This window comes from Cyprinodon tularosa, unplaced genomic scaffold (assembly GCF_016077235.1).
Source record: "Cyprinodon tularosa strain WSP-4 unplaced genomic scaffold, ASM1607723v1 ctg143, whole genome shotgun sequence".
Classification (NCBI taxonomy): domain Eukaryota; kingdom Metazoa; phylum Chordata; class Actinopteri; order Cyprinodontiformes; family Cyprinodontidae; genus Cyprinodon; species Cyprinodon tularosa.
In genome coordinates, this window is record NW_024038254.1 from 976,525 (window position 1) to 996,450 (window position 19,926).

A 19,926-nucleotide genomic window follows, 5' to 3' on the forward strand; every position below is an offset into this window, starting at 1 on the left:
ATAAAGATATTTTATTAAGTGCTTCAAATTTGTGCTGCTTACATAAAATCTTTATTTTTTCTTGTATTTATCCAGTACTCCCGATATAACAGAAAAACGTGCGAATAGAGTAAGCAAGTAGTTTCACAGAAGTGATAATCCGCTCAGGTTTTAATTGCAAGACTATGACAATAAGTTGAAATGAAAATATGTAACAAGGAAAACTCAAACTAAATCTGAAAAGAAATGAAAGCTTATAAGCAAGTTAATGTGAAATAAAAGCAAAAGCTGGACATCATCCAGAGGACATCAGCCAAAGAACAAAGAAATGAAAGAACAACTGCGCGGGTGACGTGGAAATATTAACTGATGATTCGCTCCTAAATACCAGCGATGTTTAAAGTTTACCGAGCAGCATTTGAATGCACCAGCATTGGACTGAGCGCTGGCGCTCCGATGGAGAGGGGCTGAACTTTTCAGCAACACGCGTTTAGACAGCGCTCAAATAGTTTGGGGATGCTCGACTGGAGACAAGAAGGAGTAACGCAAAATGTTCATCGGTTAGTGGATACTCTATCCTGGACTATCTAACATCTTGTTTTTAATTAAAAAGAGGAGAGAAAAGTTTTCTTCAAGAATTAAGGGTGAGTTCTAAATTGAAATTCCAGACTTCTTTTTATTTTAGAAAGTCGTGTATGAGCCCTCACTGTGATAAGGAATTTTTTTTTTACCTTTTTCAAAAAATGCTCTCTCTCACTGCTCTTTTATTGTGGGAATGATTTTCTGTTTGTCTTATGCTCTGTAGGAGTTTTTGTTCTAAACCAAAATCATGTTCACATCCTACATAAAGACTCTCAATGATATGGTATTTTCTACGGTAAGCGTATAGGTTTATAAGCACCACTGCATGTCTTTGCAATGCTGAGAGATGCATGGCTGCAGTAGAAATTTCTTTAAATAACACTTATTTGTCTTTAAACCCCAAAGCTTGCACACTCTTCCTTTGGTAAAAGACAATTTTGCATGTGTTCAGTTACATGCAATTATTTAATTTTTAATGTATGTCATTATTCAATATCCATCAGGTCAGTTATAAAATGTTAATATAATATATGGTGCATAAGTGGACACATATTCATGCAAATTCCTCTTGCTTCGCTTCAGTCTGACAGCCCTGAGGAGCAGCCGAGTACCGGAGTCTTGGGCCGTATTGGCAGTTGGTTCTCTCCTTGGAGGGGATATTCTCCAAAATCCCTGGATGGAAATGACCTTTCAGCTTCTGATTTCACTCAGGGAGCAGAAGGTGAAGTAAAGGGCGAGGCTTATGTGAGACTCAGAGCAGAGGAGCAACATTATCAAGAGGGGGATACTAGTTCACTTGGCCGCCTTAAAGAGTTTCTTCCTTGTAAAGAGAAGGACGCCACTCAGTCTGCCCACAGAGAGGACTCAGTTCTGTGCAGCACTGACACAGGAGAGGGAGGTTCAAAGGAGGAGGAGCTTGCAGAGGGGTGGAAGCAAAGAAGGCAGGGCGAAGATACAGAGAACAGCAACACTCCTTCAGCTAGTGGGAATCCTGAAAGGAATTTCAATTATTCGACACATCTTTCATCTTCGTCTAATCAGGGAGTGGCGTGGGACTTTGACCAGGCACCCACCCATCCACATGCACTAAGAAAAGCACAGGCTCAGACAGGTAAAAGGCTCCATGTGTACCTGGAGGAGACTAGTGTGATCCAATGTGGCCAGAACACCTGTGCTGGAAAGGAAGTTATTCGCAAAACAGTCAAAAAGACCTTACAGGTCCCCCGTAACTCAAAGTTATCACAAAGCTTTGATTTAGTTACAAGCTCAAGTCCAACAAATGCTGAAAAAAATGTGAGCCAGGCTGCTGGAGCACAAAGTTTTTACAGTGTTCTAGGGGGAGTGTCACTAAAAACACACAAAGACTTGTGTTTAGAGACCGAGACTGAGCCAACAGAGGCAGACGACATGGGGCGTAAAAACTCAGGCAGAAGAAGAGTCAGGAAGAATTCTCAAGGAAATGGAGTCAAAAGCCCCACAGACAAAAGCCCTCAACCAAACACTCAACCAGCAGATGGATGTCCTCCACCAGGCACCTCTGCAGACAGTCCACAAGGTAAAATTTCAAATGCTGACCTTAAAGAAATATCCACAGACTCCTCCTCTAGGCTAGGCCCCTCCTTACAGGTCTCACCTGAAGGAGGAGAAAGCAAGATTCCTTCCAAAGATATGGTCAAGCAGTTGGACCGGCTCCAGAACTCAATCACAGTCTCTATGGCCGACCAAACGGACAGGGTGGACGTAGGAGCAGACATGGAAGAGGATGAGAGACTTTACAAGGTACAGAGGAAGACAGAGACCCCAGAGTCTAAACGCAGGAGTATTAAGGTTTCCAAAAGTGAAGTTAAGATATTTCCAAAAAATGTTCCTCTTGAACCAAAACAAAATGCAAGACAAGATCAGCGGGATTTCAACAATGCTTTAAAAGACATCGCAGAAGAAGAAAAGCCCAAAACTGAGAAGGATGCAAGGTAAGTTAAGTATTATGTAATATATAAAGTTATAAAAACTTTTGTACTGCAAATACAGCACAAATTTCTAAGAAGGTAAACAGTGAAATATTTAAATTGGATTGTGTACTTCCGGTAAATGTCACTTAGTAGACATTTTTCCAGAGCAGGTTAAAGGTGTGGGTGCAATTGAGTCAGGCTTATCCACTTAGAAACAAAGGTGTGAGTCATAACACAAAGTTCAAGCCTGTGCTTCAGGATTGGACTTGTAAAAGTGTAGAGATCTAAACTGAGTTCACATAAATCTTTGGGATATTAGGCAATTACCAGAAGATTAAGAGGGTATTTGTCAATAGAAAGTATGTGGTTATAAGATGGTTATCTCTAAATGCTGCGCAATTTTGATTATTACCTTTTGTTTTGCACAGCCCCCCTGACCCAAAAAAGGTTGCTGAAGAGCCCAAACCTGTTGGTGGCCGGATTGCAGATAAAATCAACCTATTTGAGCAAAATAGGGGTTTCAACAAGACCTTCCAGACACCGAGAAGTGCAGATGTCTCTCCAAACAGAACTGTCTCACACAAGTTTCAAGCAGACTTTCTTTTGTCTGAGCAGAGGTCAAAATCTGCTGAACGTTGCGGCAGCCCAGTGTCAGGTGATGAGAAACCAATGACCATCAAGGAGCGTGTGAGAAAATTTGCAGAAGCATCAAACTTAAAACCAAAACCAGGACCACCTCAAATGCCACATTTAAGAGGAACAACTCAAAGTTCCTACTCTTCTGTGGCAGTTCCAGTATCAAAGTCATCAGAACTGGACATTCAGGATAAACTAGATACGAAACAGTTAGTTCATACAAAACCAAAGTCAGAGATAACACCAAAACCAGATGGACAGGATTGTTCCACCACAAGGGTGCAGATGCCCACTGAGAAAGAGGATTTAGCAGATTTGGAAGATGCTACAAATAACATGACACAACAGCCCAAAAGTCCAAGCAGGTCTAAAAGAAGGAAAAATAAAGAAATGGATAATCAAGTCAGCTCAAAGATACCAATCCATGAGGAAAATTCAGAGGAACAACTTCCAACGATAACCACATTACCACCTGAAAAACTCCAGAGAGACACGTCAGGGTCCCAGCCTATGTCTAAATCTAATCAAGAGGAAATTAAAAATGAACCAGAGCAAGCTGCTGAATCACCTTTTACCAGAGATGAACCTGATATTGCTAGCTTTAGCAAGGAAACAAAAGGGGCCTTTGAAAAGGATGCTGACATTTTACCTGCACCAGAGAAAAAAGCAGAAGAAAATAGCCTTACATCAGCTCAAGACAGACAAAACTCCTCAGAGGACAGTAGTGAAACTTCAACCTCTTCCTCATCAACAGCTCCTTCATCTGAACATCTTAAAATGCCTCCGTTAGCAGATCTGCAGTTGTCTGCTAAAAAATCCAAACTAGATGATGATTTATCTATGCATCTCAGATCATCCAGTAAGCAGGAAGGATGCACATCGGCTAAAGGTGAAGCGGAACAAAGCCAGCTTCTTTCAAGCACAGGCACAGTGCTAATATATCAAGCTGAGACTGAAGATGTGAAAAAAATTGAAATAATGAACAATGGAAATGTACATCTTCCTGAGGGGAGAGAAAAGACTCAGCAGCATCTGCCTTCAGACAATCGTCCTACAATGGATAGTATTTCAGACAGCAGGCAAGGTATAAGATTGAAAGAGCAAAGTGCTGAAGAACCAAACCCGCCTGAAAAAAACGGTCAAATATCAGAAAATTCCATGGGATCATCAGCCCTCCCTGTAGAAACACAAAAACCCACTGAGGCGTTGACTGTACCTGAAGAGAAAGCTGCTATTTGTACAATCACCTCGACTAATGAGGCTGTGAGTGCGGCAGAGAGTGATAAAGAGCCACAGAAGGCAGAGACAGTCACAAATGTGCCTCCTGAGTCACAAACAGAACTCACTGAGAGCCCTGGAATACAAAGTGAGTTGGTGGCCAGAGTAGGCATTGTCAATTCTGTATCCATGGAAAAAACAGAGAATTCACTTTATGAGTCATGCACACATGGAGCTAATGATGCTGAGGTCTCAAAGTCTGAACCTATTACCAAAGCATCTACACCAGATGAAGGAGTGAGTGCAAAAGACACTAATGAAACTCTTATGGAGATACCTGCTCAGGTTAATGTGACATTCAAGGAAAAGACAGATTCAGTTGGTGAAGATTATTCTTGTATTCCTGACAATGAATCTAAATTCAGCAAAGGTCTTAGAGAAGAGGACAGGGAAAAAGGTGCTGCTCTGCTATCAGTGCAAGAAAACATAAAAGAAATCAGAAAGCCAACTCTTTGGTCTGAGGATTCAAAAAGCACTGACAGTAGGATTAATGTCTCCTCACTCAGGGATGCAGAGAAAATAACTCAAAGCCCCACTGATAGCATCACACTTCACTTGACAGGTAATGAAATGGAAAAAGCAGCAGAGAAAAGATTCACTCTGCCGGCAAAAACCCTCACACCTGTTGCTAATGGTGTTATTCCCTCACATTCTCAACTCCACCAAGTCATAAAGGAGCCCACAAATGACATGCTGAGTCCAACTCCGAAAGCTCCTCTACCACCAGGAGCTAATTATTCATCTATGAGGAGACTCAATTTACCAAAGGAGCTTATGAACAATAACTCCCCCGAGAAGCAAGAAACACCATCCAGCTGGCTAGATGTAGATGTTCCCAAGCGCAAGCTGAAAGTACAGGAGGCAAAGCTGACCTCTTCTGGAAGTGAGAGCAACCTGTTGGATACTCCTGGTGAACTTGATGATGATGATTTTGTTGAAAGAATAAAGAAACTCTGCGCCCCATTTTCTGTTCCGCCCCGTAAGCACAACCACCTTCGGACACCCCAGCCTCCCTTTGCAATGCCGGCCATTAAGGAGGCCCGCTTTGAGAAGACATTTGACCCTGAGGAGTTTACATTTGGCTTGAGGAAGAAGAAAGAGCTTACTTTTGATACAACTCCAAGCCTTTTAGCCAAGTTGCAGAGCACAGAGACGAAATCTGGCTTGATACCCGCCAGAGCAAGCTTTGTTGACAGGAGCCTGCTACTCAGCAGCCTTGATTCTCATCCTCGTCTCAAGGAAAAGGATGTTGAAAGGGTTGAGGAAGAGGGAAAAGAAGAGAAAGAGGATCAAATAAAAGTTAAATCTCGCTTGGAGAGAAGCGGCCTCCTCAGCAGTCTAACCTCTCTCATTAGAGGTAAGAGGAATGGAGTTCAGTCTCCAGCTGAAGGCTCCAGCTCAGACAGCGTGTTGCCTAGTGAAACCCCCCAGCTCAGCTCTCTAACTTCACCCCAGCCGGCCCCTCAAAGCCCAACAGCCTCAGATGCAATCAAAAACACAGCTGTGAAGCAGAGCGGAGAGGAAAGCCGTGCAGCAGAAACTGTGGTCAATGACTCAGTTCCTCCACTTCCGGCTTTTAACGACATCAAGCTGCCTGACTATTTAGAGAAGTACCGCCCACAGGAACAAGCAAAAGCAGTACCCGGATTTAAAGAACAGGACCAAGTCAAACCAGAGGTTAGTTTCTCTCTGTCTTCTATGAAAAATATTAGAAAGTCACTCTTATTGATGCATAATGAAGTAAAGCAAAGGAATAAACTGAAAAGAGAAGGCTACTGCACTAATAAAACTGAGTAAAACTAATAAAGAGAACTTTGATAAACAGTGAGACAAAGAATCCACTAAAAATGTCTCTATTTCTGTCCCAGCTTACGGGCAAAATGGAATCTCTGCTTTCTGGAGGTATTGCAGAGGGAATTACAAAACCAGGTCTGGTGCTTCCTGACTCAGCTGCTCCACTTTTCCCTGGGATTTCACCAACCACACAACCTAGGCATCTATCTAAGGATCCTTTGACCAAACCCTACGAGGCACTCAGAAACACTGTAAGTACATTACAAGCATGCTGCTGCAGGATGCTTTGCTGTCTTGTGCAACAGATTAATCCTCTACAGTTAGACGTATCAGGTTTCAGTTGTTGGCATGGTGAACTGGAGACTGTTTTAACTACAATTTCCATAAAAGTGCATCTCACATGGCTGTTATGAAAAACAATGTTTGTCTAATTTACAGCACAGTTATTATTTAAATTATTTAGCTCTGTTTTTGTAACATTTCTCATGTAGTGTATTTGGTTTTGTAAATAAAGGAACATAACTGCAACTAATGAGGATTTTGGTTATCCTTTAGGCTGAAACCACTTTTACCCAACATACAGCAGACAATTTTTGACATTTATTAAATGAATTCAGTTTGCTCATATTTCTCATTGAATACTAGGGAGGTTAAACCTTCTCTGTAGAGTTCATATAATTATCGGTAAAATATGCATTGTCAATTTTCATAAATGTAGACATTAATCTGTAGATTAAATATGTGTTAAAATGCACCTGATTTCATGAGTATGTTGCATATGAATTGGCTGCGATCTCCCCTCCTACCGGAGCAGCAGAACACTACCTGTCAAGAGCTATGAGAAATCCCTGTTGAGCTTTGAGCCTCTGTCTATTGAACTAAGCAGCGAGAAAGTAGAACCCTGACTGGATAACACTCCAAAATACTTCACTTCCACTGAGGCTAAACTTCTTAGAGGGTCTATGGAGCAGGGGCGGGTCAAAAAGTTGGCTGCTTGATGCTGATTGGTAAACATATTTAAGGATTCTTGACCGACAGTGGTCAAACAGCGAGGAGGTTTTCCATGAGTCAGTAGGGGAAAATTATCATTCAGTCAGAACAGACATCTGGTTTGGAGTTTATTCTTAGAGTTCCCATTGTAGCAATGTGTTTTATGGGTTTCAATATTTGTTAACGCACTAGGTGACCTTTGGATTTCATTAACATCTTTGACGATCCCCTGTTTCAGACAGCATCAGTCACCACCGGCTAAAGCTTACAGTAAAACCTCAACTGTTAACAGAGATGCACAATAATTGAAAACATTTCAACCATTTTGCAGCCCTTTTGTTTAGAGATTAACTGATGTAGCCAATTCTCTCAAACGTCTGTCATGGTGGATCTGCCTTTGGCCTTTGTAAGTTCTCTGACAAAGGACTACAAAATATACACACTCATTTTTATAAATTATGTTTTAATTTAACTATTTAATTTTTATAAACGACTTTGAATTGACAACAAAATTGCTGTAACCTCCTGATGGACAAGTATACCCATTTTAATCAAAGCAAAATGTATCCAATTTTTATGTCAATTTCCAGTGAACTAGGTACATACTGTAGGTGACTATGCTGTTTATAACTTTTGAGCTACAAATGAGTAGAAATTGTAGTTTTTAATTGATTTATACTTCCAGGGTAATTAAAGGTTTTTCTTCCCATATAGACTCTTGTACTGTCACTCCTAAACTCAGAGTTACTGTAAACTATGTCTGTATCTTTTAGAACAAGACATGAAATCCAAAACATTGTCAATGAAAATTAAAAAGAACTTATATTTGAGTTGTTAAATTTATCATTGGATTGTTTTTTTTTTTGGCTTGCTGTTGTAATTTTGGTATAATTACACAGAAACCGGTGTAAAATGTTGCATTTACCATGTGAGAGGGTTGTCTTGGGTAAATGTTGAATTGTACGTTTGTCAACAGCCATTTGTTTGCAACTCAAAGCAGTGTGTTATTACAGAATTATGGTTGACCAAGTTCTTTGTTTTTATTTTGTTGCCTGTAATTTGTAGTTTCTAAAGCATTCTTGGAGTGTTTGGAGCATTTGTTTACAAAGAGTTTATTTGCCTGTTTTTAGGTAAATTTTCTCAGAATTGTGCTGTTTCATAGTGAAATTAGTCAGCTCCCAAAAGAGTGAAAATAATCTATAGTCATGTTAATCTGCAGACACCGAACTGCTCAATTGTGGCACAGTTTAACATGCTTAAAATTTATCTGATGTTTGCCATGCTTTAAGGCATTGTCGCAGTCCTAATTATTTGTTTTTTGTGTTCCAGATAAGAGCCGTCAAGGGATTTCATACACGCCCTGGAAAGGTACAGTAGGCAAAACCTTTGCCAGCAGATAACACAAGCAAGATGCGAAAAGGAATCCAAACAGAAAACACTTTGTTTTTAATGAAAACATCTGCTTTTCATATTGTAATTGTGGAAGTGAAAGAAAGCACATTAAAAAAATATTTTGCAAATGTACAGCTGGGCATAATTAGCATCATGAATGTAAAGCATTTAACACAGGGCAAAAGTCAAGGATCTTCATTAGCGTATGACTTTATAATAGCTGTTGCAACTAAGCCAGTTATTCCCTAGATGCATACTTAGCCTGCCACATTCTGCTGTTGCTGTGCTGTGGATCAATTGCCATAAAACAGATATTTTCTGTACTTGTTTAGGTCTTCTGAAGCAAGTAAGAAAGAAAAAAAAATCCTATTCACTGGAAAAGACCATTTTTGTGTAATGGTTATTTGGTTTTTACAATTTTTAAATTCTATCACACTAAAACACATCAAAATAACTTAAAGTGAATCAAAAACATTAACAGCATACCATCTATGTCTAACCCTCAATGGGCTTTTTAGGCTTAGCAAACATCAGCATTTATCTGTTCATATGCTTTCAATCAGTCCTGTTTTACCACGGAGCGCTTATTTAGTGATGCTTTTTTTCCATTATTTTCCTGCATGCTTAATGTGGTGGAATGTTTTATAATGCCCTCTGTGTCTCCATGCAGATTGTGTTGTTTGAAAAACCCCAGTTCAGTGGCCAAGCATATGAGATTTACAGGGATATGGCAGATGCTTCGTCTCTGGAGCTCTCACCTCTCATATCAGTGAATGTTATAAGGGGATGGTAAGTGTATATATATAAAACAAGAAGCTTCAGCTGATGTACTGTGAGATGTCGTTCCAATTAATGTCAACTGACTTTGTGAGGCTTAAGTTAGAAGTTAGAGGTTCCCACGTGATTCATTTGGTGAAATATCAGAATTTAGCCTATCATCCTTCCTAACTGCAGCATTTTCAAAGACCCCTCCATGGAGTGTATATCCTTGATGCCTTAAGGCAAGGTAGATGAAGGGCTTATGGGTTTTTCCAAAGGAATGCCACAATTAATACACCAGAGGTATTGTCATCCCCTGTAAAAATAGAAGAAAATCTAATTTATTGTTTTAGTGAAGTTAAAATCTCACACAAATATTTATTATTTCATATTTAAATATTTAGTATTTAAACCTCTCTCCTGTTTGTCTGTAATCCTGGTTACTATATTATGAGGTTTATTCATCATGTCATGCAACAGCATATTTATAGAGACATTTTTATTTGCTTTGGTCACTTGTTCTAAATCAGGATTCTGCTCAAGATCATTTATGACCTACTTCTACTTAAGATTTTAATTCAGTATGTTCTAATATTTCGGGATAGGCTGCTGAAACAATCTGATTAAACGATTATTGTAATAATCGTGAACTAATTTAGTAATCCAATTATTTGTTAACTGGAGTAGTGAGACTCTTAAACATGCCTTTAGCTTACAGAGCGACTCCCTTAGAGGAGTAATTATATCAAAATTGTAAAGAAAAATAAATAAATAAGCATTTTGCATTTTGTCTTTCAATATGCTCTATCCAGAACTCCTCAAATGGAAACATGTTAGTTTTACCTGGTTTTATTTTGTAAAAAATCTTGTTTAAGGAACCAATTTCAATCCGATTATTAATCAATTAATAAACTTTCAATTAAAATAATTGATTTGCGAAGAAATCGTTAGTTGCAGCCCTAACTTGGTAGTTCTGTACATCATCTATTCTATTCTAAATGGTCCCTATAGCTTTATGAATAGAAACAGACAATCTAAAAGATGAAATTACTATATTTTTCCACACACCCATTCTTTGCTTTTCACTAGACCCACCTGGGGAGTTTTTTTTTTCCATAATCACTATTCTAATCCTATGATAAAAAGCTAGGTATGTCCGATGAAGTCACATTTAGTCAAATCAATAACTGTCATAGAAATAGTTTTGGTTATTTTTCATCAATTTTCCAGTTTTGTCCCAATTTGCACTTTTATTAAATTAAAATGCTGCTGTTACAGCAGACTGCACATGCACTGCAGAAAGCTGTCTTTTTTTTCAGTGCAACTGATGTAAATTTCTGCTCTATGATCCTGTGCTATAAAAATAACAAAAAATAATTTTGTGCTTCTGTTTATTTCTGCATCGCTGAGCAACAAGAAAAAATGTAGATGCAAATATACTTGTCTTTGTTTGAGTAATACAATTCTTAGATTGGTAAATAAGAAATATATTTTAAAATAATCTGGTGTCACCTTCTGCGAGCTCATTGAGCCAAAATAAATCAACATTCTCTCATTTTAAACAAATATGAAGAAGGAAAAGCAGTCTTATTTACAAGGTGGCTGGATATATCCTTTCTCTGTCAAGTGTTGATTTTACACTTAAGTTAATTCAAATATTAATCAGACATTTCTTGCATGAATTTCCCTTGGATATACAAATAAACTTACCCAAGCTAAACTAAATAGAAACTGGCAATAAGGCAGCCAGTAATCGTATTTGCATACAAGACAAAAGAGGCATCATCCAGATAGTTTTCAGTTAGCTAATTAAAAATGTTTACACCAAACCACCATTCTTTATGTTTGCATTTCTTCTGTATGAGAAAAATTGTGGTCATATTGCAGCTGGATCCTCTACGAGAAACCTGACTTTCAGGGTCGCGTCATTGCCTTAGAAGAAGGTGGACTAGATTTGGAAAATATGTGGGCAGACCCTGGACAAACAGAAGCAGAAAACAGCCCACCGTTTGTTATTGGTTCCATTCGACTTGCTATCAGGGTGGGTAAACTCATTAACTTCACTTCATTTTCACCTTATTTTACCTTGAATAACCTGTTATGTTTAGTCCAAATTGTAGAACAGAAAGGTTAATGTATTTATCACTGATCTGCATTACCAAGACGTTTTATGGCAGATTTATTGGACATTTTTGATAATTGTTTTAACCTCTTTTCCTCTTCTTTCTATGTAGGATTATAGCATCCCTCATATTGATCTGTTTACTGAACCAGAGGGCCTTGGCAGACTAACGTCTTACCATGATGATACTATAGAAACAGGCTCATTTGGTATCCCGCTGAATACTGCTTCCATCCAAGTGCACTCTGGGGTGTGAGTATCAGTGTTTATGTAGCATCTGATTTCATTTGGGTTTCAACATATCTGATGAGCGGTCGGCTTGAAATGATAAAAAGAACCGACTAATGTAGTGTAATAGAAAATACCAAGCTTGAAATCATTAATATATCTATGTTTTTATATTTGATTTAATTTTCACAACAGACATATGATTTTAGATCTATTTTTCTTTACATTATTTTATAAACTTAGAATTATACCTAATAATATTTTTGATTTCAAGCTGCAACTAAATATGAAGTTAATAATAAAGGTAAAAAAAAAAAAAACATATATACTATCTATATAAGAATTGGTTTAGAAATTACGGTAGTAATACGCTTGGCTGTAAAAAAAAAAAAAAAAAAAAAAAAAAGTTCTTTAAAGTGACAATGACCCTCCAAAGATTACTCCAATCATCTTTGGCAATAATGCTGCATTTATTCTGTAATTCTAGGATTTATTTCACAAGCTGAAAACATGCATATTATTATTATTATTTTTTTTTGCAACTTAAGCTTCATTTTATACTGTGTGTAGTATGGAGCACAGAGTCAACCAGGAAAATCTAGCAGTCTAAATCCGAACTGGAACTAAATAGTCAAGCTTTTGCAGACAAATAATTTGCATTTAAATGCTGAGCCTCATCTATTCCCTGTTCAAGAAACACACTGTTGTTTTATGTTGCTCTCTTTTCGGAGATTATATAGCTGAAACCATTTCGATCCATCTGAACAAAACATACGACTGCAGCCAAAGCCCCAGTGATGTTTAGTAAACTCCACATTTCCATTTGTGGTTCTAGCAGTGAAATATATATATATATATATAGCAGTTTACTGATCCTTTGGTCTTTTTCGATGCATTTTTTTAAAAGTGAGTTTCAAAAACTTGATTGCTTCTATTTTTACAATCATTTTCACTTTACACAAACAGTCTTTTGTCTTGCTTTTAGTTGTTTTAAACTTTTAGTTATTGTATTCACTGTAGATAAGCTAAAGTAGGTTGTCTTTTAACAATCATTTAAACAGGCAAGCTTTAGTGATACAGCAGGCACTTACATATCATGCTTAGTTCTATGTTCCAGCAGTTTCAAAGCTGTTGAGAACATGCAGTGGGAAAACACTTATGTAAAAGCTTTCTGTTATTATGAGCAATTAAAGCTGAGTTGAATTATAATCTTCAACAGGGAAAATGCCTCAAGGCCAATAAGGACAAAGACATTGCAGTTGAAAGCATATGTGGCTCTCCTTTTTGCCCACACTTATGTTGCTTTTTTTAATTGATTCAGACTTATTAGAGGTTCACTGAAGGGCAGAAATATTCTCTGCTTTGAAAATATGAAACAGGTTGAATGATAATAATCATTCATTTCATTTTCTTTGCATGGATTTTTACTCTTCTGCAAGAGTGAGAATGTTTGTCCTGCCATTACATGTCAGAGGTGTCAACTTGGCGAAGCAAAGATTGTTTTTCCACTGGAGAGGTGTAGGGATTCAGGACAGTTTGTGCCCTCCTCCAGGAAGCAATAAATGGTATTAGACTTCTGTTCTTAACAGCTGCTTTTTCAGCTCTACATTCGGAGGTAAATGGTACTTTAGAAGTTGTTTGACTATCCTCACAGATACAAACAAAATAGATAGGTGTCAGATTTCATCTACACTGATAATGCCAAAGATCTTCTCTAGCTTCTCATTCTGTAAAATATTTTCTCATGTAGAGACAACTGTGCAGCAGATGTAGATTTGTTCCAGCCACATGGAGCAAAGCTGCTCCTTTACTGTAGGGTTGGCATCGCCTCGTGGTATAACTTCTCCAGCTGTGGCTGAAAGGGATGGGTTGTTTTTTCCTGCCAGAGGCTCACACGTGGTCATCGGTATGAGACATTGGTATTGTACTCGAAATGCCAGACAAAAGTGGGCAAAAAAGACTGCCCACCATAAAAACTGTTGCATGCCATTCCATTTCCTCTTTTGTTATTTGCTCAAGTTTGTATCACTTTTATTTAAAGAAGGTGCAAAATTAAGCCTGAATAAGCATTCCTGAGTAAATGCTCCGTCATCAAGGTCATGGCAACCACAAAGCAGGCTAACATGGGGGGCAAACGGGTTGGTCTTTGATTTCAACTAAAGATTTCTCTAGTGCAAGCTGTCAGAATTGAAAAAGATTCCTGGATATGGTCCAGATGTCTTCAGGAAAATTTAGCAAAAGTCTGGCTGCGTCCACTTTAAGCTGTTTTGTGTAAACCTAAATAGAATGCCCGGTATAACTTTTTTTTCTTTTTTTTTGTTGAAAATGCTGATTAAAGCAAAATGGGTCCTTCTTTGGAAAGACTTTCAGCTTTTTTAATAAGTACCCCGTGAATCTTTTGCTATTTGAGCAATATATTATAGAATATTTTTTTACCTAAGTTATTCTTTTATAGCTCGGGCTGTGTGTTTAGGGATCTTCTGCTGATGGAAAGTAAACATTCTTTTGAGGCTCAAGTTTTTTTCACATTCCCTAACAGGTTTATTGCCAGAATTATCCTGTTTAAGCTGCACTCATCTTCCCATCAGTTCTGTCCATGTTACTCTGAAGATGCAGATGCCCTCATCATGATTCTCCCTCTAACTTATGCTAATATGGTGATAGTGCATTCAAGACCATGCACAGTATCATAGGTGTGCTAAATGTCCTCTACTAAGCTTATGCCAAGATACAAACATTATGTTATTAGGTCATGTTTATTATTGGGAAAAAATTGGTTTAAGTTTCCCTATATCTTCAAAACTGCATCTCTGTGACAGAATATCACAACCATCACTGTTCCCAACAACTTCAATAAGTTGTTACATTCATGCTGATTTTGCACAGTTTCTACCTTAGTTAGTTAAATAACATGCTTCTGTAATTTTTCACATCTCTGATGTTGCTGCTAATTCGTCTCTATTATGTTATTCTTATACACTTTTCTAAGGTCCACATTTTTGTGACAATTTTTTCTACAATCTTTTCACTGCTGTAACACCAGAATTCCCTATTGTGGGACAATAAAGGGATTTTCTATTCTATTCTATCCAAAAAATCCCTATAAAATGAACTTCAGTTTGTGCTTTCAATGTGACAAATCTGAACGGTTATGAACTTTATGCCAATGGCTTCCTTTGATTCTCAATGTTATAGTTCAGGATAACATGGTGAGAGTTTTTGACATAACATACAGTTAAATGGTGACATTGCTGTTTCTGCTTTTTCTCTCAGGTGGTTGCTTTTTAGTGATCCAGGATTTCAAGGCATGGTTGGGGTGCTTGAAAAAGGAGTGTATCCTGTTCCTGAGGCTTGGGGCTTTACTTCACCATTTGTGGGATCTCTTAGACCACTAAAAATGGTATGTAATTGTGTATGCATTTTTTTTTTATATACAGATAACAGTCTGGATAAGAGGTTAATTCTAAAATGGAAAAATAAACAGGAAAACTCTTTGAACTCTGAATTTCCAGATGGAGGTTTCTCACCAACTTCACAAACACGATAGCTGCAGTAATAAACTGTTTTTGCACTTGTAGTGATATGGGGTCATTTAACCTGCAAAACAAACAAACCAAAAAAAATATATGACCTCTATTTGTTATTACTGTTGCTGGTGATTGTTGCCTTGTTTGTGTTTTTGAAAACATTTAATTCATCAGCAGTTTTTTACATTGCTAATTATTAGCTTTGGGACTGAGTAAAAGACATAGCAACTCCTATTGTTTTCTAACTGAAACATGATTATATGAGTGCAATGTTATTCCCAGATGTACCATCTGGTTTTGGAGAAAAATGGAACACAGCATGAGGAGCACATGTCGCTCCTTAGTTCACTCCCCATTTCATTAGCATCTTTACAAAGTTTTATTTTAATTACTATAATTGCATGGGATGATTTGTACTGATAAAGAATTGGAGAGGTTACATGTAAATGAACAGGTGGATAGTAATCACTGGCGTTCTCTGTGCCAATTTAACTGTAAGCTAAGTTCAGTGGACTTTAATACTGTGAGCCATCTTGGCTATTTGAGGCCTATTAGCTTTATCTTACAGATAGTTTGATTAGAATTAAGCTTGTCAATGGTTCATTAAATTTGCTCATTGTACCAAAGGATGCCCAAATACAAACATTGGTGTTTTTTATTGCCATTTTAAGAGTTAATCTTACTAAAAAATGGATGATATACACTATTTATGGAGCACAATGAATGTCTCATTCCTTTTTTCTAATTCTTTTCCTCCTGATCTTTTTCTAATTTTTCTCTAATTAAAAAAAGAAATCAATCTGAAACTAACTCCATCCATCTTCCTATTAACTCTGCTCAGGATCCCATTATGTTTCACATTTTATCCAGTGCATTCTGGGTGCTACTTTTTATTTTTATGTTCTTTTTAGATGTGTGAAGTCAGCTGGATTTCCACGATTTTATATCAGATCAAAAAAGTTTAAATAACTTTGAAAAACACGTGTCCTTTAGTCATGCTCTAGTTTAGGTTACAGTAATGTCCTTTACCATGCTTTAGATTATTTGCTGTAACCTGTTCAAATGTGGGACAGTTAAAGGAATATGAGTGCTTTGGTGGGACTTTATTTTTAGTCCACCTGTGTGATCCTGCTTATCTTTCCTTGGGTTACATAATCCAGTTGGAGACATGATTCTGAGTCATGAGGTGGAATTACAAAAAGAATCCACATTTTAATACATTCTTGATGTCAAACCTTAAGCCCACAACCTTTAAAAGAGTAATCATCCAATTAAACCTTATATTTTTTATATTGTGTAAGTGCATGACAAGGCAAATGTCATTTTCATCAACTTGCAACTATTTGTTTTGTCTGGAGCTTATTATAAAATGCGGCTCTGCCACATTGTCAGTTCTAGAGAAATGCATGGGAATATTATCTATAAGAGGGTAATTAGCAGCTTACAGTACCCTACTGGTTTTATTTTCTCTTGCATTTTGCTTTACAGTGTAAATCAGCCCAGGTGTGTTGCTTTGTGCAAAGGCTTTTGGTGTGACAGTATGCGTCAACATTCTTTCACTTTGTTTTTAAACCTGTAATTACTTTCTATATCGGTATTTATCAAACAATACAACTTGTGTTATGCATTAGCTTTATTAAGTTTTATGACATATAAACAATAATTGATTGTGATGATGTTTCTTTTCCAGGGTGGCTTTAAAGTGGAGAATCCAAACGAAGTTAAGGTATGCATTTCACCTCTTGCTGCCAACTTGTCTTTTTTAGCTTGAAAAGGTGCTAAAAAAAGCTCTTATTATTGAAATTTACCGATTGAGATGGTGTACAGATCTTATTTTGGGCTAAAAGAAAAAAGTAACAATGGTGTGGAATTTCCAATTAACCCATTAAAAAAATCTATATTCCTAAAGTTAAGCATGAGAACATGAAAGTCTGGTTTCAAATTCATGCTTCCATGCTGTAGCTCAAAAACAGCAGAGAGTGCAAATAACATATTGCTGATGCAAACTCAAACAAACTGATATGTCATGTCATCTTGGCTTTATGTTGGAAAATTAAAGGTATTGCAAATTCAATAAAATGCTTGATCATGTTCATCTGTGAAGTATTAAAATCTAAAATTTTTATTTTGTTTAAATAACAACATTGGAATGTATGGTCTTAAATACTCTATGTGAATCTTTTTGCAGGCTCTGGTGTATGAAAAGCCAGGCTTTATGGGCTCCTGCTTAGACATTGACAGTGATGTCTCGAGCTTTTGTGAGACAGAAGGAGGCTTCACTGCAGACCCAGCAAACTTTGATACAACTGCACTCAAATCTGTGGGATCTTTAAAGATTACTGGAGGATTGTGAGTGTTATTCTCACACTTCCTCATCCTTACCTTGTGCAAGCTAAAACATAGTTATTAGTCTTGCAGCCTCACTGAGAATATATTCAGTTTTTTAATTTGCTGGAACATTAATTTAAGTGTAGATGGTTTCCTCTTACAGCTGGGTGGGCTACAATCAGCCTGGGTTCGAGGGTCAACAGCACATCCTGGAGGAAGGGGAGTACCTGGACTGCAGTGAATGGGGAGGCTCTGAGCTTCTGTCCCTACGACCAGTCATATCTGTGAGTCATGAACTGCACGCATTCTTTAGACTTTTGTATGACTAAAGCAGCTGAAAGCATGTAATGAATTGGAATGCGAGAGCTGGATAATGCATGAAAGTGAACAGGCAGATTTTTGTGGTTGATATCGAGATATAAAGTTTAATACTGATGCTTAAGATATAAATATACAATTAGGGCTCTAGACAAAGTTTTCAGGACATGTTCAGGACAGCATTGCTATGCAGGCTAAAAACATCACTGTGCTCCAAGGGTAATGTTCACATTCAGGTTTAGGCCAGTGCCATATACTGCTATAAAAGCACTCCAAGGTTTAATTAGAAGTCAGAGAGAATATTTGCATGTCTGACGATTTTCTAGCTATTTTAAGTGTAGTGTAATGCAGCAACGGAAAAAATTCCCATGTTGATACAAAAAGGAATCCCCCTTTACCTTCATTATAATAATGGTGTTTTGAAACTCAGTTACAGACTGGCTATCAGAGCAGATAACCGGACTATTTAAACAGCTAATATCAGCCTTTTTGGATTTCAGCATTCGACTATAATGAACGAAACTATAATGGTTTGATGCTCTGGAATATAAGTGTTAAAAAATGACAGTAAAATTCAGCCAGTGTTTTTTTTGTCCAATTAAAAGCAGATAAATAAACCAATTAGAGAGATTGCACACACAATAAGTCCAACAGCTTCAATTTTGCAGTTGCAGGTCAGTCATAATCTTAGTAATGACAAATCTTGTACAACCCAAAAAGAATGATCATGTAAACATTAGAAAAAAATAGGAAAATATTGATAGTTGCATTTTACCATTATTGTTGGTAAGTAATAAATGATACAATAATGTAAGCTATCTTAATATAATCATGTACAGTAAATACATTCGTAGATATAATTTTTACAGGACTATAAAGCATTTTTGTCTTTTTTAAATAAATCATTTACATCATGTGACATAATGTTTTATAATTCTGTTATGCTACTCTGATAACATGGTCATTTTATGCAAAATGATCCCACAATGAGAATCTGAGATTACACCAACTGAGGAGAGTAGGTGTAAAATCATGGGAAATTGGGTTAAGAAACACTCAATAAATCATCATTTTATAACTATTAAGAAAAATCTCTACTTATAGGGCCGGATTTATCAAGATCCAATTTTGCGTGCAGTAATTTGCGCTCGCAAACTGGAATTTTGCGCGAGGGGCTGGACCATGGTTTGCGGGTGATTTAACAAGAGCGATTGCGTAACTGGTGGCAGGTGCAAAACTGTTGGAGACGCCCTATTTAAATGATGGTTTTGCGCGTTTTGTGGTTTGCGGCAAAGTAGTTTGTAGTTTGTGCAAACTAGTGCATTAAGAAATTTTAATCTTACAGTGACACCCCCAACCCTCCAAAAAAAAAAATAAATATATATATATATATATATATATATATATATATATATATATATATATATATATATATATATATATATATATATATATATATATATATATATATATATATATATATATATATATATATATATATAAAATATATATATATAAATATATATATATAAACTTTGGCAACCTTTATTCCCTAAGGTGGTATGTGGCTGAATTTCTACTTCACTGCAGTAAAAAAAACAAACAAAAAAAAAAAACAGGTGTTTTGTATTGGCCTGTATGCACATACCACATGGCTCATACCCGCAGCATTTGGCAGGTTGCTCCACAGGCGCAGGGGGAGAACTCCGACCCCGTCGGACAGCACTTCGGACAGCACTTCTGAAAAAACGAGATTGGGAGATCCCAGCTCTCGCTGCAACCGTACGCTGGAATGACCCAGATGCAAAAAAGTGCAATGTTGCAAGGAGTTTTGTGATATCTGGTATTACGTGGGTCCTCCTTGTGGCTGGCTCCAAATCCATTCGGAGTTCCCCCAACAGCTCCAAAATGGCAATGCTGGATAAACGACATGTTTTGATGATCGTTTCCTCCTTCATTGCAAAAATATTCACACGGAGTGAAAAAATGCGTTCTCTGCGTCTCCTTGCTTTATTTCCATGTCTCCTTCTTGCGACAATAACCG

General features: G+C 37.3%; 1 protein-coding gene across 1 annotated transcript in view; it reads left to right on the top strand.

Moving 5' to 3' along the window:
* The first annotated feature begins 438 nt into the window (after positions 1–438).
* LOC119779144 (beta/gamma crystallin domain-containing protein 1-like) overlaps positions 439–19,926 on the top strand; it is a 33,617-nt gene continuing 14,129 nt past the window's right edge. Inside the window, exons 1-13 of the mRNA XM_038278682.1 lie at positions 439–623; positions 785–856; positions 1,144–2,531; positions 2,939–6,101; positions 6,293–6,469; positions 8,538–8,576; positions 9,271–9,389; positions 11,247–11,400; positions 11,594–11,733; positions 14,983–15,109; positions 16,927–16,962; positions 17,425–17,585; positions 17,728–17,848. Coding sequence (XP_038134610.1) covers positions 809–856; positions 1,144–2,531; positions 2,939–6,101; positions 6,293–6,469; positions 8,538–8,576; positions 9,271–9,389; positions 11,247–11,400; positions 11,594–11,733; positions 14,983–15,109; positions 16,927–16,962; positions 17,425–17,585; positions 17,728–17,848 — 5,673 coding nt within the window. The 5' untranslated portion in view covers positions 439–623; positions 785–808. The remainder of the gene's footprint in view (positions 624–784; positions 857–1,143; positions 2,532–2,938; positions 6,102–6,292; positions 6,470–8,537; positions 8,577–9,270; positions 9,390–11,246; positions 11,401–11,593; positions 11,734–14,982; positions 15,110–16,926; positions 16,963–17,424; positions 17,586–17,727; positions 17,849–19,926) is intronic.